This window comes from Oryctolagus cuniculus, chromosome 10 (genome assembly GCF_051225735.1).
Source record: "Oryctolagus cuniculus isolate XC-2025 breed Fujian yellow rabbit chromosome 10, ASM5122573v1, whole genome shotgun sequence".
NCBI lineage: Eukaryota > Metazoa > Chordata > Mammalia > Lagomorpha > Leporidae > Oryctolagus > Oryctolagus cuniculus.
Genome location: NC_142876.1, coordinates 43,997,962 through 44,022,219, shown reverse-complemented (window position 1 = coordinate 44,022,219; position 24,258 = coordinate 43,997,962). Strand labels below are relative to the sequence as shown.

General features: G+C 36.4%; 1 protein-coding gene across 1 annotated transcript in view; it reads left to right on the top strand.

Annotated features, from left to right (window-relative positions):
* Nucleotides 1-24,258, top strand: part of ASXL3 (ASXL transcriptional regulator 3) — a 118,002-nt gene that overhangs the window by 43,740 nt on the left and 50,004 nt on the right. Inside the window, exon 6 of the mRNA XM_051851304.3 lies at nucleotides 4,999-5,162. Coding sequence (XP_051707264.3) covers nucleotides 4,999-5,162 — 164 coding nt within the window. The remainder of the gene's footprint in view (nucleotides 1-4,998; nucleotides 5,163-24,258) is intronic.

Sequence of the window (24,258 nt, the reverse complement as noted above, 5' to 3'; positions counted from 1 at the left end):
GAATGACCTGAACCACTTCCTAAGACTTTTAAGGGAATAGTAGTATTTAGCTAATCCCTTCCTGTATTTTATAACATTCTTACCTCTGGGTTTTGCATTTGCTTGTACTCTGAGGAAAGAGACATCTTTTCTGTTGTTTCTTGCCCTGTGATGTGTTTTTTTCTTAATCATGAACGACTTCAAGCCTATAAAAAAGACAGAAGCTAATAAAAGACATTTAACCAAGTTAGCTTTAAAAAGTTAGGCTTTAGGGCCGGTGCCATGGCTCACTTGGTTATTCCTCCACCTGTGGTGCCGGCATCCCCTATGGGTACTGAGTTCTGGTCTCAGTTGCTCCTCTTCCAGTCCAGCTCTCTGCTGTGGCCTGGAAGGACAGTGGAGGATGGCCCAAGAGATTGGACCCTGCATCTGTATGGGAGACCAAGAAGAAGCACCTGGCTCCTGGCTTCAGATCAGCGCAGCACCGGCTGTGGTGGCCATTTGGGGAGTGAACCAACGGAAGGAAGACCTATCTCTCTGTCTCTCTTCTTTCTATAGCTCTACCTTTCAAATTAAAAAAAAAAAAAAGGCTTTTTTTTTCAAGAAGCAGATACAATTTGCATACCCTTTTGTGCTTGTGTGACATTGGCAAGTAAGTTTTCTCTCATACTGTCCTTAGTAGGAATCCAGGCTATATTAATGTTATAAATTGAGTGTAGAGGTTTTCTTTATTTACCTATTGCCTGGAATTTGTGCAAAATTAAATAATGGGAGAAATCCAGAGAATAAGAAAGTCTCATATCCAACAGAAAATTAACTTGTAAAGCTTTTCACTGAATTTTTATGTATAGATGGGATGGGGATGTTGCTATTGATCCATTTTTTATTCTTAGAAATCTATAAGATTTATTTCAAGTTTTCTATTTTTAACTTAATTATGGAAATATATAAACTTAAACTACTTTGCCATCAACTATAATGGCAAACATCATAATGTATTATGCTTTGTAAAAATGTTTTTAATTGTAATTATACCTGCTTTTTAAACCCATATCATATGTAGTATTGTTTCACTACTTTTACATCTGTTATTGTTTATTTGTATCACTTCTTACCAGAGATCTCTATTTCATTAGTTTAATGAAGATAAACATGTTAAATTACTGATGATCTTCATTGTTTTTTCTGTTTCATGAGTAAATGTCTGTTAGAATTCATTATTTACTCTTTATTTTTTAAAAATTTTATGTAAGTTATACAAGTTTCATGTATTTCATATATAGAGATTCAGAAACATAGTGATACTTCCCACTATCCTCCCTCCTGCCCACACTCCAGCCCTTCTTCCTCCTAACTTTCCAATTCTCATTCTTAATTTCCTCAGTTTATTTATTAACTTCGTGGTTTTTTTTTCACTTAAGCTTAAATTTTCAAGCTTTTTTTCACCTCCATATACAATTTATCTTTAAAACAAATTGAGCAGTATTTTACAAATTTTGGCATTATCATTTAGAATCTAAATATTTTGTTATTTCCATTCCACATTTTCCCCTCTAACTTGTGAAGAACAAGTGTGGTTTTGAATATCCAAATATAGACTGAAAATGTAGAAGATTGAAGAGTTGCTATCTTTTTGTTATAATAATTAGTTTTATTTCTTTTTGGACAGAGAGATGATAAAGTTTTATATTATTCTTTAGTTTTTTTTGAGATTCACTGGTCATTCGTGTATGTGTGTGTATGTGTGTGTGTTTATTGATCCTTGATTGCTTAAAAATGTTTTCTCTATTAATTTAGTACAGTGCTCTATGTTTAATTCACTGATTAAATATTAATTATTGAGTTGTTACAATCCTGTGTATTTTGAAGACTTTTTTTTAAATAAGGCAGATTTTTATTCAATATTTATTTATTTATTTGAAAGGCAAAGTTACAGAGACAGAGGGATAGACAGGGAGAGAGAAAGAGATCTTCCATCCGCTACTTTATTCCCTAAATGGCAGCAATGGCTGGAGTTGGGTCGATCAGAAGCCAGGAGCTTGCTTCTTCCAAGTCTCTCATGTGGGTGCAGGGGCCCAAGCACATGGGCCATCTTTCACTGCTTTCCCAAGTGAATTAGCAGGGAGCTGCAATGGAAGTGGAGCAGCTGGGACTCAAACTGTTGCCATAGCTGCAACTCAGGCAGCACCTTTACCCACTATACCATAGTGCCAACCCTTTTGACAGACAGAGTTGGAGAGAAAGACAGAGAGTAAGGTCTTCCTTCCGTTGGTTCACTCCCCAAATGATCACTACAGCTGGCGCTGCGCCGATCTGAAGCCAGAAGCCAGGTGCTTCCTCCTGGTCTCCCATGCAGGTGCAGGGTCCAATCACTTGGGCCATCCTCCACTGCCTTCCTGGGCCACAGCAGAGAGCTGGACTGGAAGCGGAGCAACTAAGACAGAATTCGGCACCCCAACCAGGACTAGAACCTGGGGTGCCGGCTCCGCAGTTGGAGGATTAGCCTAGTGAGCTGCAGCGCCGGCTGAAAACATTTTTGTCTGGTCTGTTATATCTTAATAATATATGTTGACTTTCTTCTAACATTGTGTGATGTCAGTTATTTTTTAAAATTATCTCAGTTTTACATTTTGAGTATTATAATATTTAAATGGATGCGGGTTCAAGGTCATTGTGTATTTTCAGTAAATTATTTCTTATGCACTTAGGAATGATCTTTTTCGTCCCTAGTAATTTTTTAAACATTTGTTTCTCTTGTTGATGTTAATATTGTGGCATTACTTTTTGTTCTTTTCTAATGTCTAGTTAGTGTTTCTTAATTTGTTAATTTTTACCCTTTCATGTGACTTTTGTCTTAAATTCTCTTGAAAGCAGTGTATAACTAGATTGCATTACTTTTAAGTCTGCTGTGAAGATCCATTTACATTGATTGTGATTTTGTTGGACTTAATTTTTATTTTATGGATTTTTTTCTCTTTTATGCCCTACAATTGATTTATCAGGTTTTCTTTCCATCCATTTATTTGGCAGTTATAATTTTCATTTCTTCCAATGACTATCTATAGTATTTTAGCAAAATACAGAAACTAATTCATATGTGTTTTATTCTTAAACAATGCCAAAGTTCTGTTGTACTCTCATTGTAATCACACCTCCCCACATTACATGCAATTGTTGTCATGTATTTTATTTCCATTTTGTTTTAATACTCATTAGCCATTAGTATTGCTTTCTACAGGTAACGTTAGTTTTGAGGTACTCATGTTTGTGTGTTATTTAGTTTATAGATGCTTCTGCACCCTCTCATTCCTTGCTTAATACAATTTATTAGTTAGAACACCCACTTGTGGTTATTTCAGCAAGATTGTTTAAGGGGTAGAATTTCCATTTTGAATACTGAAAATGTGCTTCTATCTTTGCATTATTGATTGACAGACATAGTTATGAATGAGATTGACCTTATTTTCTTTTGGCCCTTTGGTGATATTCCATAGTTTCCTGTTATTTAACAATAAGGTTTCTATCCATATTATTGTCATCCTCCTGGAGATAATCTGTCTTGTTTGAAGTGGGTTTTAGATTCTGTTCTTTTTGTTTCTAGTGTTTGGAGATTTCAACATGCATGATAGTGGAATGGATATTTATGTTTCTTGAGGTTTAGTGTATTGCCTTATTTGAGAACTCTTATTATTATCTCAATTCTAAAAACCAGATTTCATCCACTGATTAGCCATATACTGCCTCTCTGCCATCCTGTTTTTCATTCAGGAACTTCTATAGCTATGCATTCTGACTACTATGCCCCCTATAATTCTGCCTTATTCTATTTTGACTCCTTCATTTACAGCTCTTAAGATATTTTCTTCAACTCTCTATATTCATTATCAATGCTTCTGTACCATGCTAAGGTTTCCTTTCTGGAAATTCTATCTGGTTTTGTTGAGAATCAGACTTGTTTTATGATAGTATTACATTTCTTCATAATTTTTAATTTTCTTCTAATTATTTAAAGCAAGGGTCAGCAAATTTGTCTGTCAAGGGCCAAGAGAGTAAGCATGATAGATTTCCTGGGCCCAGCAGTTTCTGTCACAGCACTTCATGTCTGCATTGTAGTGCACAGACCTGAGCAGTACGTAAACAGCTGGGCATGACTGCAGACCAGGAAGATTTTATTTACCCAAACAGGCATTCGACTGGATATAAGCTCATGGGCCATGATTTGCTAAGATATGATTTAAAAGTGTACTGTTTATAATCACATTCAAGTAGTTCTCTTGGCTCAGCAGAGAATAGCAGTGCTGTATGCTCCGTCAGCTGACTGGTGGGTTATTTTCTTTTATGAATATGTCATGATTTTGAGTTGTGAATTTTACCTACAGGCTTCTCTTGGAGGGAAGTGTGCCTTGAGTTGTGCAATTACCCTTCAAAGCATATTAACATTTCAGACCCTGGAGCTGATGTTTCTATAAAAGATCACTTTTGAAAATACCACTCTCAGAAATGCTCTGAATTAGAATCTTCTGAAATAGTCCAGTGTTTGGTTCATTGCCTGACATGAGATGAACACATAGTTCTTGTTGCTCTCATTATCTCTGTAAAAAATCAACAGCACTGTGGTTACTGTTATCATTGATCTTAGGTCTTATGGAACATTTATAAGTTGTGGTTGTTACTGTGCATGCTCTTTTCTTTGAAAATTCTGATTAATTAGAAGCTCATAATTAAAATACTTCTTTATCACCATTTGGTGCTACTTTGAGTTAAAATTGTAGATGATACTGATTTAAGTGTGTGTTGTGAAAACAAAAGCTGTCTAAGACTAGACAGAAACATAATGAAAGAGGCTTTGGACATTATTCTTCTGAAATACCATTTAAGAGGGAAAGAATTAAACATATTATTGAATGCTTGTGTTCAACAGATATATAGATATGTATATATGTGTATGTGTTCACGAGCATGCACGTATGTATACATTTTCTCAACTTGTAGTAAATTCATGCCTCTTGTTCATCACAGGACACTTGAAATGGACCAAAGCTGAGGACATTGACATAGAAACCCCAGGATCTATTCTTGTCAACACTAACTTGAGGGCATTAATAAATAAACATACATTTGCTTCCTTACCTCAGCATTTTCAACAATACCTCCTGCTTTTACTCCCAGAAGTGGATAGGCAGGTAAGTAGAAATTTGAGATATTTGATGTCAGTCACTATTCACATTAGTATGAAGTGGCAGAGCTGTTATATTTGTATAATTTATGTATGTGTGTATGTGTATTTTACTACTATCATTGTTTTATTTTTTTAATCTGCCAAAACAGCCATTTTTTATTATCAGTGGTGAGCCAACTCAAATTTTAAAATACAGTACATGTTGGTGAAGTAAAAACTATAGATCGTCCAACATTGGGAAGGGAAAACAAAGAAATCAAGCATCCTACTATCAAATAAATCTTTAAAGTCTGCTCCTTTGCCTAGGGGGAATACTGAAATGTGGTAATAAAAAGCCAGGGTTTCTAAAAAATTATGTAAATGTTTTTATTCTCAGTTCTTTCCAAAAGGCATTTAAGATTTATGTTTGTATTTCATTTCTGAGAGCTTATCATTATGAATATGATTGCCTATAAATAATTACCTTTTACTTCTTTTAGTGTAACCAATAATGCTTTAAGTGTATTTCTGAAAAGCTACTAGAATAAGGAAATATACGTATAGATCCATAATAGCAGATATCAATCATCTTCTAAAGCTGTTTCTTTAGGAAAGAAAGGGGAAAAGATTATCACATGAACTTTTATTAAATTTCACAGAACTTATTAAATAGTAACTAGAAAATATTCCCTTATGATTCTTACTTCAGTAAATTCTGACACATTCTATCATTACCAACTGATGGACTTAACACATATGACTTTATGAATTTGTATCTTCAGATGATAGGTCAATACATGAATTGAAGTGTGCAAGACTGATTCAGTATTTCCATATTACTTTGAATATGCTTTCTTAGCTTTTTATTTGATTCTGTTTTCTACTGACTTAATGATCTCTTTTCATACATATTTAAATATGATAAGCAACAATTGGCTACAAGTGCTATCTCTAGTGATGATTATTTTTTCATATTTAGCAAAAGATTATTTTGATTTGGGATACATTTCCATTTGACTAGGAGTTTGTTTTCAGCTGACACAAAGCTATCTAATATTTACTGTGAATATGATATGATACGTTTTTGGTGCTTTGGGTAATAAAACAGTAAATGCTTAAGTGCTTTTGAATTATTAAATGCAATCTACTTAGGAACACTTTATTTATAAGTAACTACAATATGAAATAGAAGTGAGTATGCTTAGGAAGAACAAAAAGTACAAACTATGCTGCATTTTGATGCACAAAGAAAAAATTAGAGACAAATTTAGGATCCTTGAATTAGACCTTGAGAGTTAAAAAGAATTTGAATCAAATGAATGGTGGAAGGATACCAAGTGAGAGGTCCAAAGATACAAAGTCAAAAGCTAATTGTTGGAAGTCTGAATTGTAGAAAGAATAGCACAAATGATTCTGGAATGACAGATTGGGAAAATATTTTGGAAGAGTCCTTGGGTATGAAACTAAAAGGAATGAAGGGTATCCTTCCTGTATATGTAGTGTAAGGCATTGAGGGCTTTGAAGCAGGGCTATAATATAATAAGACCGTTGCTTTTTAAGAGAATTCAACTTACATAATATCCACTTCAACACATGCATGATTTCTCTTGTTTGCAATTCCAACTCTAGCTCTTGGAGTAAGATTTGGCATAATATACATGGTATTCAATAAATATTTTTGAAATGAAGAGGGCATTGAGGGCTTTGAAGCAGGGCTATAATATAATAAGACTGTTACTTTCTAAGATAATTATTCTAGCTGTGGTGAAAGGAAATATTAGGAGTGAGAAACAGGGAAGTGCAAAGAATAGTTTGGAAAGCAATTTTAGTTGTTCCCAAAGGCTATTGTTGAATCGTATTGAAATGAAAGAGGAGGAGGAAAATAACAATGTCTCATCATCATCATCTCCACCATCCACCCCAACACACTGCACTGGAGCAATTTTACTTTTTTTTTTTTTCAAATCACTAAGCAAGGTATGGAGAGGAGCCACTGATAACTCTCTACTTACAAGTTCATGTGACTGAGTTCAGGCATTAAGAAACTTATTAGTTTATAGAACTGTTTCCTCCACTTCAGTGCATGCGTGATTTCTCTTGCTTGCAATTCCATCTCTAGCCCTTGGAGTAAGATTTGGCATAATATACATGGTATTCAATAAATATTTTTGAAATGAAGAAATGAAAAATTGTGATAGCTTTAACTATGCATTTGATAACCCAAGAGGCCAGTGTCTAAGACCAATATTTTATTCAAGCTGTAATCGTTTCTATTAATTTTTTACTCACTATGAGAAATAGAGCTGAATAAGGTATAGCTTGACCTTAAATAACATTTGGATCCTTGGGGAATTATTTAATTATTCAAGGAAAATTTACTGAGCATGTATTATGTGCTATAAGTTGGCTGCACACAATGGATACAATGAATGAATCTATCTTGGGGAAAATGAATGAATCTTTGGAAGCAATAACAGGAGAAAGAAACTCATGCTGAAATATACTTTCCTCATTAGTTAGAAACAAGTCTAAGAACTGGATAGGTCTATATCAAATTCAATATAAGACCAAATAGAATCACATAAATGTCAAAATAGAAGTATATAAGTCCTCTGAAGGTATAGTGGATGAAGAAATTTAATCTCAGTGTCATATTACACAAGATTTATGATGTAGAGGATACTTAAGTTGAACTTTGAAGGACTATAGTTATGTTTTAGACAAAGCCAAAGAAAAGTGAATTGTACAGAGAGAGGGTATGTCATTTACAGAGACTCTTTGCAAAGATTCACTAGTTCCCAGTGGCTGGAGCAGTGTATCCTGGAAGATTGAGGAATACTCTGCTGAAGGGGAAAATGATATACAATCTTAATGGCCTGGTTGTTGGCTAAACTCTTCGAAATTTTTCTGGAACCAATGGGTATATCAAGTGTTTTTGAAATGAGAAATGGCATGCATAGAATAATTTAAACAATTGATTTAGTGCCTGGACATAGGTAGTGGAAGAGGGTCATGTGACAAATAAAATACAGTTCTCCTTTATCGCTTAACGGACAGTAGCCCTGTAAATGATGAATTGGATGGACAAAAAGATAATACAGGAGACAATTGCAGTAGTTAAGATGGGAGATAAAGGTCTGACCTTGGGTTTTGGCCTTGGAAATGGGAAGAAAAGATTTAATTCTCTACATATTTGCAACTCAGAATGACTGGGAATAAATAACATTGCATACGGAATGCAACTGGCCACTGGATATTTTATCTAGGGTGACTTGGAAGGACAGAGTGGTTCTGTGGGCCTTACACCATTTGATACCAAGAAATTCAGAGCATTCGCTCCTTCGTTCTCTCTGCTCTGCTCTGTATGAGGTGAATAAACCCTTTGTCCTAGCAGAAAGGATCAAGTCAGGAACTTCATGCAACAAGCTGCCAGAATTGCTGCCAGAATTCTACCTTTCAAATATCCAAATGGGGATGGATAGCACTTCAACACAGATAGTGTGGACGTGTCTGATTATATTTATTTGAGCTAGTGGGCATTTCTATAATTATGTGAAATACCTAAGAATGTCTATTTGAAGGTTTGTCTTCACATATTTTTACAAAATTTGAAACTTGTAGCTTTCTTGTTTCCTTTCACTGACTATCTAGGTTTCTGCATTATTTTTAGTGTGATACAGTCATGTAAGGGCTCTAACTCTGGACCCATATGGAGCTGGTTCAGTCCATGATTTCATCATTAAAATATAGGAAATTTCCCATTTATCTTGCAAATGCCAGTTGTTACTAAGCCAGCTTCTGTGGGTGTTTTTAAAAATATGTATAAATCGCTATTGATTAAAAATATGAATCAGATTATTAAAATATGATCTAATTTAGATTATATTTTTACTTTTCCTATATAATTTATATAATTTTTGCATCTTAATTTATGTTTAATTTTATTCTCCATATATTATATTTCAATAACAGAAAATTCAATTATGTTGAATGAATTCAATATAAAAAGACTTCTGGTCATTGCATTTGGGATGCAGTTATTATTAAGGACTCATTCAAGTTTTATTTATATAATTAATTTGAAAGATCTTATTGAAGACCTTCTTCTAATCCTGAATCCATTTATTATAGGATGGTTACCTGAATCCAGATAAATGGTTACATTTCTCTTTGTTCATTTGCATGGAGATAGTATTTCTCTCTTAATATTTAAATCAGAAGTCTTAAGATTATCACACTAACAGTACTGTTAGGCCATGCCATCATTTCTTTCTTAAAAAACTTTGTTAACATACAGAGAATAGATTTCATCTATTTCATAGGTACAGTTCTGGGAAGATAATCATACTTCCTCTTTCCTTTCCTCAATGCCCCTCATTCTTTCCTTTCTTTTTTTCTTTAATTTTTGTAAAACCATAATTTCAGTCCACTTTATAATCAGAGGCTTAATGCACCACTAACCTTAATATTCAGTAAGTAAAAAGTGGAAAGATCGCAGTTCCACAGGAGTATAAACAAGGACTAAACACAACAATCAAATTACAAGATGTCCATTTTGTTCCTATACATTGTTTTTTATTCTATGTTAACTACTACATATCAGAGAAAACATATGAAAAATTGCCTTTTGAGGACTGAAATTTTCAAAAAGCATAATGATTTCCAATTACATCCATCTTGTTGCAAAAGATAGGATTTCATTATTTTAACCCCTGAGTAGTATTCCACAGTGTGTGTGTGTGTGTGTGTGTGTATAACAATTTATTTTATCCAGTCATAAGCTAATAGATATGAAGATTGATTCCATATCTGAACTATTGTGAATTAAGCTGCAATAGATATAAGGGTACAAACAACTCTTTCATATGCTGATTTCATTTCCCTTGAGTAAATTCCCAGGTGTGGAGTGGAATCTCCATGCTGTCTTCCATAATGATTGTACTATTTTACATTGCCTCCAACAGTGCATTAGGGTACTTTTTTCCATATAGGCTCACCAGCATTTATTATTTTTGGATGATATCTATTTTAACTGGGGTGGAATGAAACCTCATTGTGGTTTTTATTTGCAATTCCCTGAAGACTAGTGATCCTGAGCATTTTTTCATGTGTCTGTTGGCCATTTGAATTTCCTCTTTTGAAAAAATGCCCGTTTATGTCTGTTGCCCATTTCTTAACTGAATTGTTTGTTTTGTTGTTTTTGAGTTTCTTGAGCTCTTTACTAATCCTGGATATTACTCCTTTATCAATTATACTTTGCTTAAATTTTGTCCCCTTCTGTTGGTTGCCACTACACTTAGTTAAGTGTTTCCTTTGCGGTGCACAAGCTTCTTAGGATCGTGTAATCCTGTTTGTCTATGTTTTTATTGCCTATGCTTCTGGGGTCTTTTCCAGCAAGTCTTTCTGTATGCCAATGTCTTGCCGAGTTTCCCTGATGTTTTCCTATAGTTAGTCTATGATATCAGATCATGAATTTAGATCTTTGATCCATTTTGAATTGATTTTTGTATAAGGCATAAGGGATCTTGTTTCATACTTAGAAGCATGCATAAATTCAATTTTTCCAGCACCATATATTAAGAAGACTGCTTTCTCCAGGGATTGATTTAATTCATTTGTCAAAGATTAGTTGGTTGTAGCTAAATGGATTAATTTCTGGAGCTTTTATTTTATTCCATTGGCCTACATATTTGTTTCCCAATACCAGATAGCTTTGATTATAACTGCACTGTAGTATGTCTTGCAAAATGTTATTTGGATGCCTACAGCTTTGATTTTGTTATTTAAGGTTACTTTAGTTATTCTAGTTCCTTTGGGTTTTCGTATGGATTTTAGCATTGTTTTTTCTAGATCTGAGAAGAATGTCCTGGTATTTGGACTGGGATTGCATTGTATCTGTATTTTGCTTTGGGTCTTATGGGCATTTTGATGATTATTAATTCTTCCAATCTAAAAATGTGGAAAATTCTTCCATTTTTTTGTGTCTTCTTCTATTTCTTTCTTTAATGTTTTTTTAATTTTTGTTGTAGAGGTCTTCACATCCTTAGTTAAATGTATTTAATTTTTTGTAGTTATTTGAGTGATACTGATCTTAACCAGTTCGTGTCATCTGCAAACAGGGATAATTTGACATCTTCCTTTCCAATATGTGTACCTTTGATTTATTTTTCTTGCTTAATGGCTCTGGCTAAAACTTCCACAGCTATATTGAATAGCAATGCTGAAAGTAGGCATCCTTGGTGGAAATGTTTCCAACTTTTCCCTGTTCAATATGATGCTGGCTGTGTATTTCTCATATATTGCTTTGATTGTGTTAAGGAATGTTTCTTCTATACCCAATTTGTTTAGAGTTTTCATCATGAAAGGACGTTGTATTTTACTAATTCATTCTCTGCATCTATTGAGGTAATCATATTGTTTTTATTTTTTCAATTTGTTAATGTGATGTATCACATTTATTGATTTTCATATGTTGAACCATCCTTGCATTCCAAGGATAAATTGCACTTGGTCCAGGCGAATGATTTTTCTGATGTGTTACTGGATTCTCTTAGGTAGTATTTTGTTGAGGACTTTCACATCTGTGTTCATCAGTCATATTTGTCTGTAGTTCTCTTTCTTTGTTTTATCATCTCTGGTTCTGGAATTAAGGTTTTTCTGGCCTCATAAAAGGAGTTCAGAAGATTTCCCTCCCCTTCTTCAGTTGTTTTTGAATAGTTTGGGAAGAATTGCAGTTAGTTATTTTTTAAAGTTTTGTTCGAATTTATCAGCGAAGCCATCTGGTCCTAGGATTTTCCTTGTTGGGAGGGGCTTTATTACTGATATAATCTCTATTGGTTATTGATCTGTTTGTGTTTTCTGTGTTTTTATGGCTCAATTCTGATAGATTGTAATTGTCTAAAAATCTATACATTTCTTTTAGAGTTTCCAGTTTATTGCCAAAAGCTGTACTTCCTGTTGATTATTTTTTCCTATTGTATCTGTTGTAATATCTCCTTTTTCATATCTGTTTTTATTAATTTGGGTCTTCTCCCTCCACATTCTTTTGGCTAGTTTGGTTAATGGTATTTCAGCTTTTTTTTTAAAAAAACAGCTCTTTATTTTGTTGATCTTTTGTATTGTTTGTTTTTATGTTTGTTTCAATTTTGTTCATATAGTCTCTAATTTCAGTTATTTTGTTTCTCCTACTAATTTGGAGTTTGGTTTTGTTCTTTACTAGATCCTTGAGATGCATTGATATCTCACTTATTTGGTGCCCTTCCAATTTCTTGATGTAGGCACTAATTGCTATAAGCTTTACTCTTAACACTGCTTTTGATGTATCCCATATGTTTTGATATGTTCTGTTATCATCTTCATTTGTTCCTAGGAATTTTTAATTTCTTGTTATTTCTTCCATGAAACACTGTTCATTCAGGATGTTCTTGTTCAGTCCCCATCATTTTGCAAATTTTCTAGAGTTTATTAAGTTGTTAATTTCCAGTTTCATTCCATTGTGGCCAGAAAAGATACATCATACAATTTCTATTGCTTTTCAATTTGTTAAGACTTGCTTTGTGACCTAATATATGATCTATCCTAGAGAAAGTTCCATGCAGTGATGAAAAGACTATGTGTTCTGCAGCTGTGGGATGAAATGTTCTGTAGATACCAAGTAGGTCAATTTGGACCATAGTATAGATTGTTTCTTTGTTGAATTTTTGTGTAGTTATCTGTCCATTGATGAAAGTGGGGTGTTGACATCCTTCATTATTATTGTATTTGAACCTATGTTTCCCTTTAGATCCATTAATGTGGGGAGCAACTCGGACTAGACTGTTACTGGAATTAAGACTTATTCTATGCATCTGCTCTCCCACAATATGGTGCTGGGAGAGGAGGAAACAGCTTCTACACAGCTGCCTCCAGTTCAACCAATAAACAGCAGGAGCTGCTTCTGATTGGAGGAGAGCAGCGTACTCGGCGTGTGGGTAGCAGAGTTGGGATTGGTGGAAGAGGACTATAAAGGAGGAGAGAGACAACATGCACCAGGAACATCTATCTGAAGGAACACCTGTGCAGCCCCCGAGAGAGCCAGCCGGCGGTGTGCCGCTCCCCTGCGGAAGTGGGGAAAGTGGCAGGGGGAACCGCCCTTCCACGGAGGTGGAAGGGACGGTAGCCAACCCGGGAAGGACCAGCAGCAAACCCGGGGAGGGCCGAGCAGACAAAAGAACAGCACAGGGTTCTGTGTCGTTCCTCCACGAAGAGGGGGAGCGACACATTAACTTTTGTTTTAAATGACCAGAGAGCCTGGAATTGGGTGCACAAACATTTACTATACTCATATCTTCTTTTATTTTTAAGTCAGAGTTACACAGAAAGAGAAGGAGAGACAGAGAGGTCTTCCATCTGCTGGTTCACTCTCCAGTTGGCTGCAATGGCTGGAGCTGTACTGATCTGAAGCCTGGCTCCTGGCCAGATTCTTCTGGGTCTCCCATGTGGGTTCAGGGGCCCAAGGACTTGGGCCATCCTCTACTGCTTTCCCAGGCCATAGCAGAGAGCTAGATCAGAAGTGGAGCAACCGGGACTTGAACCAGTGCCCATAAGGAATGCTGGCACTACAGGCAGCGGCTTTGCCTGCTACACCACAGCACCAGTTCCCTAGTCATATCTTCTTGATAAATGGATCCCTTAATCATTATATAATGTCCTTCTTTGTCTCTTTTAACAGTTTTTGTGTTGAAGTCTATTTTATCTGGTATTAGGATGGCTACTCCTGCTCATTTTTGCTTTCCATTAGCATGAAATATCTTTTTGTATCCTTTCATTTTAGGTTTGTACATATATTTATTTGTGAAGTGTGTTTCTTATAGGCAGAAAATGGATGGGTCTGGGTTTTTAATCCATTCATCCAGTCTGTATTTTTTAATTGGAGTATTTAGACCATTTACATTCAAGGTTATTGTTGATAAGTAATGACTTGGTCCTTCCATTTTTTCTTAAATATTCCTATTTTTGTTTTAGATATCCTTTGTACTTTTGCTAGGAGATTGTCTGCCTTCATATTCTTTTATTTTTTGTTTTTGTTTTTGTTTTTGTTTTTGTTTTTTTTATCTTTTATTTAATGAATATAAATTTCCAAAGTACGACTCATGGGTTACAATGGCTTTCCCCCCCATACCGTCCCATATTCTTTTATGATGATAACTATCTCTGTTTCTGTGTGTAGCATATCATTAAGAATCATTTGTAAGCTTGAATTATTGGTGGTAAATTCTTTCAATTTCTGTTTTGCTTTGTAAGATCTTTGTTTCACCTTCATTTATAAATGAGAGCTTTGCTGGGTACAGTATTCTAGGTTGACAGGCTTTTTTTTCCTCTTGAGACTTGTATTATATCTCTCCATTCTCTGTTATGCTTTAGGATTTCTGATGAAAAATTAGCTTTCAGTCTAATTGGAGATCCTCTGAAGAAAATCTGGTACTTGTGCACATTTTAGATTCTTTTCTTAAAATTTCACCATAATATATCATGGTGAAGATATTTTCTGATCATGTCTATTAGGAGTTCTGTAGGTTTCTTGTACTTTGATGTACCTATCTTTTTCCAAATTAGAGACGTTTTCTGCTATTATTTCACTGAATAGGCCTCCTAATCTATTCTCTTTCCACAGCTTCAGAAACTCCCAAGACACATGTTTGGTCATTTGATAGTACCCATATATCTCAAACAATATTTTTGGTTTTTATAATATTCTCTTCAATTTTTTGTCTGATTGAGATATTTCCAGGGATTTGCCTTTCAGCTTGGAAATTCATTCTTCGGCACACCATGTCTGTTGCTAATGTTTTCCACTTCATTTTCTATTTGACATATTAAAAATCTTCATTTTTAATATTTCAGTTTGATTTATCTTCAGTATCTCTACCTCCTGGCAGAACTTTTCATCCATGTTTTGTATGGATTTCTTTAACTCATAAGTTTGCTTCTCATTGTTTTTAAGTAATCTTATGATCATTCTTTTGAATTACTTTTCACACATTTTTATCAGTCTGTTCATCCTTACATTCTAATTTTGAAATGTTGTTGTGTTCCTTTTGGGTAATCATATTGTCTTCCTTGTTCTTGTTCTTTGTATTTCTATGTTTATTTTTAAGCATTTGTGGGAACACTTGGTTTTGTCCTCTGATGGCTTTTATCCTTGGAATATGCCTCTGTGGCTTAGTAGAGTTATCTGTTCCTTCAGTGGATAGCCAGAGACATATTCTGGGTGGGACCAGGGAACTCTGGCCAGTGCTCAAGCATGGTAGATCCCCTCTGTTGTCAGCAGGGTTGTGGGTGCGGGCAGTATGACCACCTTGGCTGCATGATCACCCCCACTCTGCCAAGGTTAAGCAGCTGTGCAGGGTGACCCCAAATGCCCAGGCACCTTACCCATGCTGGTACCTGAACAGCACAAAGGGTCTTCCCACTCCTCAGTCTGAGCGTGGAACCCTGAGCCTCTGAAGCCGGACAGAATGTCTGCCTAAAGACCCAGCCACACCCTCACATGCTCTACTGCACATCCATTGAAGTCCCACAGTCACAGGGTGCAAGTCTCCCACAGTCACAGGGAGCAGAGGGGTCCACTGTCAGCCTCACAAGCCTACCCAGTCCAAGCAAAGAGCCATGGTGTTCCCAGAGCCAGCTGCCTAATCAATGGATATTGGTCAGTGCTCTGCCTTGGCAGGTCATGTCCAGGTGCTGTGATAGAGTAAGGGGATAGGAGCACTTCATAGGATTAAGTGGATGCCTTGCACCCTTCCAATCCTCTGGGACAGTCTCCAAGTCAGTGGAGACTGTGGATTTATCCCTCTGACAAAATCTCCTACTCTTACACACAGCAAGCTCTACTCACCTTATTAAGATGGCTTTTCACCCCTGCTGGTTGTGAGGTCTCTTGCTCCAAGAAGATGACATCTTTTTGAGCTACTGGCTATGGGAGTTGTCGGTGGTTTCCTGCTCACAGCTGTGTGATTGTATTGTCCCTGCTGCTCCATGATGTCTCTTTTCTTTTTGTAGGATTTCCATGGCAAATTTCTGTCCAGCTGTTCCATGGGAATGCAGTTCTTCCCCTTTTCCTCTGTTATTTTCCTGTGGTCAGAATCAGCACATCTTTTCCCTGTTTAGCCATCTTGGATCCCCTTACCATCATTTCATAAACAGTGACTCTATCCAAGGAAATAGAAGAAGGAAATTTACTTAAGTCACCTAGGACTATCATTAGAGTTTAGAATGTATTGTTATCTCCTGAAATAAAATGATATACTTGAGAGACAGAGGTCAGAGATACTTTAGAAATCTAATTTTATGAAGTTTTATTAGGCGATGTATATTAGGGTGGTGATGAATGCTTGGTAGGCAAACAACAATGCCCACTGAAGTGGGGTAAGAATTCAGTTTAGTTTTTAACATGTTGGATTGTGATACCTCTCATTGTATGAAATGTCCAGAACATGACTCTCTATTCAGGTTTTGTGACAGGAGATGATAGAGTTTGTGATAAAAAAAAATGCATAGGATGTGTGCGTTGTGGGATCTGAAAAGATTGGGAGATATCAAAGTCATCCAAGAGGAATACATTTGTTCATGACAGAGAATATGCAAAGGGGTCAGGGAATAGATACAAAATACCAAATCTATGAAAGATCATCAACATAGAGATTATGTATGGCAGAAGTGTCAAATGGACATGATGAGTCATTGGGGACTATGTAGAATATCTCTCCTTTGTCCCTCCAGATCTACCCTTCTACTTTCTTTATTCTGTTCTGCTCTAGAAGTCAAACCTAAGTATGGACTCCTGCATCAGGTGGACCTGTGCTCTGTTTTCTTCTTTTTTTTTTTTTTTTTGAATTTTAAAATCATCATATACTTATTTTTAGAAAATTTGAAGATTCACCCGAAAATGTTTCTAGCCTGATGATCCATTCCTTCCCAACCCCAGTATATTATGATTTTAGGAGGACATTCTGTTACCTAAGTACAATGTAACCAGTCAAAACCAGAAAATAAGCAGTGATAATTACCATGTGATTCTTAGAGTCAAGTTTAGCCAATTGTCCCCATCATTCACTTTAGCAATGAGATCCAGTACACAATTTATCATTTCATTGATCGTTCATGTCTCGTTAGTTGTCTTCTGTAACAGTTCCTTAGTCAACCCTTGACTTCTGTGACCTTGGCTCTTTTAAAAATTATAAACCGATTTAAGTTTGCATGGTGTTTCCCTAAGGTCATATTCAAAGTATGTACCTTTGTGTGGAATACAATAAGTGATGCTAATGTTCCTCTCTTTGCATCCTATTAGGTGGCATACAATTTTGAATTATCCCAATACTGATATTATTCACTTTATCACTTGGTTAAAATGTATCTGTCAAGCTTCTCCAGTGTAAAATTAAAGAGTATTTTGCCAAGAACTTTTGTTTAAATACCCTGTTCCTCTTCCAACTCTTTAATTCGTTTCCATATGTATAGATTGATTGCTTTCTGGTTTTCCAATAGGTTCTTATTTCAGTTGTCGCGCATTTTGTCAGTGGGAGTTTCTTACAGCTGGTTCTTGTGTCCTCTGATATGTCTCCATTGTTCATGGACCACTTTCTTACTTTGAAGCACATCAAAATATTCTGATTTCATCTCAGATTTCCCCTGCCCCAGCCAAGAAGTGAACCTTTCTTCCAAGAAGCTATGGTTCCCTTGAGTGAACAGAGTATTTAGAATTAAGATCTCAGGAAGATGTGTTGTCTCTTGCTGGGGTTTTGTAGCTCCCAAATCTAGGACACATTTCAGAAATACATATGTATGCATATACGTGTGTGTGTGTGTGTGTGTGTGTGAAAGAGAGAGAGTCAGAGTGAGAGACTTCCTTAACTCTTTGAGACCAGGAACGTGATGTAAAATAAAGAGTGAGAACCTAGTCATAATATATGAACATTATACAATTTATGCTTACATTTATTTCTATATGTATCTGTTTTTTAAGCTGTGAATTCATCCTGTTAACCTTCAATCCTCATGTAACACCCTATGGTTCTCTCTAGTTTTCTCTTTCTGTGGCTGTCTCCTTTCTCTGACAGAGAGATACTAGCTATTACTTTTAATATAGCTAAATATTTGATTATCCCTATTGTCAGTAGCAAGTCTTCCATCTTGGCCATCATCCCTCTTCCATGTGGGTGGTGGTCTCATTGTACTCCACCTCTTACTGTCCATTATGGGGTCACCCGTTCACTAACAGTCCTTGCCCAGACATCTTTTCTGCTTGACCTTTGACACTGCACATCAGACCACTTCCCTGTATAGGTGTCTTTTTCACCCTGCTTGGACCCAGAAATGCCTCTGCACATCTCCCCTGTACACATACACCTACCTCACCACCTTCAGTTCTGTGATTGCATACTGTGTCCTATGGATCCCCTACCTCCTCTATATGCAAAGGAATGAATTGCTTTAAGCTTTAGACCTGAATTTTTCACAAGGGGGAAGAGAATTTGGATCCTGAATGACTTCAATTAGTGCAGAGCCCCAGCAGGGGGTTCTTGGAGGAAGAAGAGTGAGATGCAGCCCCACATCTCTTCTGCACTGTCAGTACAGGGTACATCATTGACTAGCCCCTGTCAGGTGCTTCTCTACATGTAACCTTCCATTGAGTTCTGGTAAGTTCTCTCTCCCCTCACACATTAGGACAAATGCTGCCTTGTATTACTATTTCTGGTTTAGTGTATTATACTCTATGATATTGCTATGCTTTGACCATATCTTTATAAATCATTGCTTTAATCTACTCTCCTCATATGACCCTAACTTGAATGCACTATCTGTGCTTGCTAGGACTCTTGACTGATAGACCTAATGAGGAAGTTGGATAATATAGAGGTAATCAAATGCTAATGATGGGGGTAGATATAAGATGTAGAATTCATTTATTCAACCAGTACTTATTATAATATTCATTATGGTAACTGTCGTTAGCACTGATGATATGAACGTTGATGACTTATAATTCCTATCCTGAGAGAGATGGAAAAACTAGTTATAGAACTATGCTGTAGTGATGGCAAATGCATCATGCAATGGGAACCCAGAATGGGTAGTTCTAGTCTGTCTGTGAGAGTTAGAGATGGCTTGAAAGGGGGTGGTCTGTAAAGATGCAGGAAGGTTACCAGGTAAAGAAGTGTAGGGGAAGGAAAGGACAGAAAACCCTGTATACCAGTAGTAATTTTGCTTACTTACAACACTGGTCTTCTACATATGTTATCTTTTTATTCATCCTTACAAAAGCATTCCAGACATGTTTTTATCCCACTTTTATATGTGAAAACTGAAGATCAAGGGGAAAAAAGATTTACTCAAAATTTTACCAGTAAAACCATGGAAATCAGAACTTGAAGACAGATTTGTCCAACTCCAAACTCATGCTCTTTCCATACACAGTGTTCCTCAACCCTAATACACACACGCATGCACACACATACACAGCACACAGAGAGAGAGAGATTGAGAGAGAGAGAGAGAGAGAGAGAAAGAGAGAGAGGGAGAGGGGATTAGTATATGATGTCTATCTATATAACTTTAGATGGCTGGGATACAAGATGAATTCAGACCAGAAATGTGGTTGGAAGAAGCATGTCCATAAAACCCTAGTATTGATAAGCAATGTTGGCCATACCAAGACTTTGCACTGGAGCATGACACAGTTAGATTGTGTTTTCGAAGATCCCTGGTGGAGGAGGCAAGCATGGAGTTGAGGAGGGATGTTTCCCGAGCTCCCCACCTGGCTGTTGGTTGGCCAGATCATCTTCCCTCTGTCCTTCCTGAGCCTTTGCTCTTACTTAGCTTCTGTTCTTGCCAACAACTCATCTGAGATGCTTTTCTGACATCTTTTGGCAAGACTAGCTCCTTCTCGTCTACCAGCTCTCAACGTGATGTCCTCACAATGACTGTTCTTGCTCCACCTTCCCTCTACATGACTTTCTTTATCATTCCTGTCTTATTTTTTCTGGAAATTCCCATACCAGAGCCTCTTATGGTCTGATTAACTTGTTTCTGTATTTATTTGTCTTCATTTGAGTCAAGGCTTACGACAGTCCCTTTGTTTCTTCTGCTTACTATGCGTTTGCTGAATGAATGTGTTCATGAATATGGGCTAGGAAAATATTTATAAGGCCAGAAAATTCTAATTCATGAGACCTATTATTAGTTTGCTAGGATTCTATTAAAAAGTCTAAATACTGAATGGCTTAAACAACAGGAATTTATTTTCTCACAGTTTTGGAGACTGGAGGTCTAAGATCAAGGTGCCAGCCGATTGCATTTCTGGTGAGAGCTCCCTTTCTGCCTTGCAGATTGCTGTCTCCTTACTGTCAGGGCATCAACAGAGCCCCTTCCTCTTCCTATAACGTCACCAGTCCCTTTGACCTCACTTGACTTTATTTGCCTCTTTAAAAGCCTCATCTTCAGATGTTATATTGGGATTAGGGCGGCAATGTTTACATTTTGTGGAAACACAATTCAGTTCCATACTAGGCATGTTGGAAATAAAATAGTCAGGACTTGGTGGTTGCATATGGGCAAGTGGGACATATTAAAAAACACACAAAGCTTTCATCATGAAAGCTTGGTAAGCTTTTAAAGCCAGGGTAGATTGCAACATATTTAGGGTCTGAACATTGAGACAGTGATGGGAGAAATGGAAGAGAGATGATTTTATTTAGTGATCACAGTTTTATATAATAAATAAAAATGGATAGACTTTATTAGATAAGGAGAACAAACAAGAAAGTATCAATCTCAGATCAGTGGAAAATAGGAAAGAAAGTGTGAAGAAATAAATAGGTGTGAAAATACAGTTGAAAGTAAGATGTTCAGCTAGAGGGCAGTGTAGGAGGGGTTTTCAAAAGCCTATAGAAAATGTAAAAAACTATGCACGGATTTCCAACTTTTTTGGATTACAGGGAACTTTTAATTCTACTTTTCTATGAATTTTTGAAAAGATTTGAAATGTTTTTATTTATTTGAGAGACAGAGAAAGAGCTTACATCTACTGGTTTACTCCCCAAATGCCCACAACAGCTGTGGCTGAGCCAGGCCTAAACCAGGACACTGGTAACCAATCCAGACTACACGTGGGCAATTGTGACAAAGGTGCTTGATCCATCACCTGTTTCCTCCCAGGGTATGCATTAGCAGGAAACTGAATTTGGAGGCAGAGCTGAGACTTCAACCCAGCCACTCCAGTATGGGATGTGGCCATCCCATGTGGCACTTTAACTAGTGTAATAAATGCCCACCCCTCCATTGATTTTTTTGAACTATCCTCATATTTGTCTGCTTGGAGACTAGAAGAGAAAAGATATCAAGAGACTAAAAAGGCTTTGGAAGGCAACTTGATGGATTGTCATGGGGATTCATCCTGGCCAAAAAAGTAGTTGCTGAAAAAATTAAGTTGTTGAATAAAATGTTACAGTCTCAGAATAACACATTTCAGATATGATTAGGTTTAGAAAAACATGTGGGTCAAAAGTCATCTCCTTTGCCACAGCATTTCACTTCAGAGATGAAATACAGCGAAACCAAGGGGTCAGGGCAGCATTGGTCAGTGCTAGCAAACAGGTAGAATTATACACACATCTCATTCTTACATTCAGTGCCCATATGGGAATATTGACTTAATAAATTCGGTGCTTGGGTTTGTAGCCAGACGTGCCTTTGTGCATAGCTCTCTGCAAGATGTGCCTGGAGAATTTTTAGACTCCTTGATTATACACAGCAGATCCTCCTCTCTTTAAGAATTTGTACTTTATAAACTATGTCTACATAGAACAATTTTGTGACCTTTTAAAAATATATGGCAGCTGGTGGAATAAATGTCAACTAAAGTGGAGTCGTATTTAGGTGTTTATTACACTTTCAGATTGAACCTCACTGATGAATAGGTTGTTGTCATTTCTGTCATCGGTATCATTTTTAAATGATGTTCTTCAGTGCTTCCATTTGGTGGTATCAGGGCTAACAGGACTGTCTGTACATATTTATAAGACCATCCCCCAGCTACTAAATAAATGATGCCTATTCTCTTTTTTTGTTCAAATGGCAATTGCAGCATTTCAATCCATTCTTACTAATCTCCCATTTTGCTCAGCATTCACATCTATGTGTCTGGGGTCTGTTAAATGACTCACTACTGAAGGCTATGCGCTGTGTAGACTCTTTAAAACCCTATCTGGCTTTGTGCTCCTCAGGTTCTGCAGTCACTGGCAATAATGCACATAATTTTAACTGTGGAGAATGTCATTAAGCTAAAATGGAACATTTACACAGTCCCTTTTGCAGAGAATTTTGGACTAGGAAAATGAATGTGTGTGTCAGACATTTTACAGCACACAAGAATGTGATTTATTGATTTCTGATGGCGCTGTTGGCATCAGTGTATATATTTAAAGAAGTCATGCAGCCTTTATAAATGCAAATGGGAAAAGCTTTCCGTCTTTTTCCTCCATGGAAATAGCTCATACATTTTCAATAACTCAGGCTCCTCTTAGAGATTGCTCTATGTACTGTATATATTGATTTTAAAAGTATACTGTTATTTTATTCCACAACTAGTGTGTATAATGAAATGTCAATTTACCTAGAAGATTATAAAATTCAAAAGTATTAAAGATATGAAAAATACTAGTATCTTGAGCCTTTAGGTAAAAGTAAGTGTGTACTTGAGATGTAATTATTTTAATGGAACTGACACTTTGGCTTTTTCCCTGCTTCTGAAAGCATATCTTAAAGTACTTAGGAAATCCATTATTCCTTCTTGCCTCAATCACTTACTGATGACAGTAAATCATACATGCCCACAACTACCTTCATAGACCATGCCTGGAGATTTCTTTTCTCACCCTTAGAGCTTCGTGAAGGTATATATCATTTATTTAATATTATAGTGATTTCTGATGGAGGAAAGAGGTTTCATTTGCATAGTAGCCAGTGCTTAGCTGACTGATAGTTAACATCAGATCCTGTTTATCAGAATCTGCTACAATATATTTCAAATAACATATAGAAGATTGAATTACAGATAATAGGCAATCCAACAGAGTTTATTTTAGTTCTGTACAGGTACTTAACAGAGGAACACAGCTCATTTAACTTAGAGAACATATCATTTTATATATTAACCAGTTTCTGCCTCTTTTATATAGTAAATGGCAATGTCCTGGCCTGGAAGGATATCTTTGGCCACTACCACTGACATTTTGGATTATTAAATATTTAAGTTGTCATCTAATTTGTTATATAATTTATTTAATCATGTGTATGTATAATACTTAATGTCCAGGTTAGAATGGAATGGAGAATAAGGGACTTAACCAAGTTAGGGTCATGGGTGGAAGGAAAAAAATAATTTCACTTATAAAATTACTTTTGAGTCTTACTATTTATTAAAGCCTATTCAAAAAATATCTTTGCCAAGAAAGTACTTTGATTCCATTTTTAAAGTTTACTTAAAGAGTCAATTATGAGCAGGGACTCAGCAATGCAATAATGTTTGGATCTCTGGATTAAGGTGCCAGTGTAAGTTTGCATACTTAATTCCCTTGACTATTTCTAATTTTCCATTAAAGAGACACTGGCTTTTTCCCATTAATAGACTTCATTATCAGTCCTGGAACCAAAGGAAAAATGCCATGCAAACACCAAACACTGTGAGGAATTTCTGCAGGAGATAATGAAGGTGACACTAGATTTACTGGCAAGAGCATGAAGGTGCAATGGTTAGGATGCCCCTAGGGACACCAGAATCCTATATGGGAATGCCTGGGTTCAAATCCCAACTCTGCTTCTGATTCCAGCTTCCTGCTAACGTGCACTCTGGGAGGCTTCAGGTGAAGGCTTAAGTACTTGGGTCCCTGCCACTCACATGGAATACCTGGCTTGAATTCCTCATTCCTGGCTTCAACCTGGTCCAGCCCCACCAACGCCAGCATTTGGGGAATGAATCAGCATATGAGAGATATCAGTCCGTCCCTCTCTGTCTCTGTCTCTATTTCAAATAAATTTTTTAAAGTGAAAAAAGAAAATAAGGAAAACTCCTTGTTGGCTCTGAC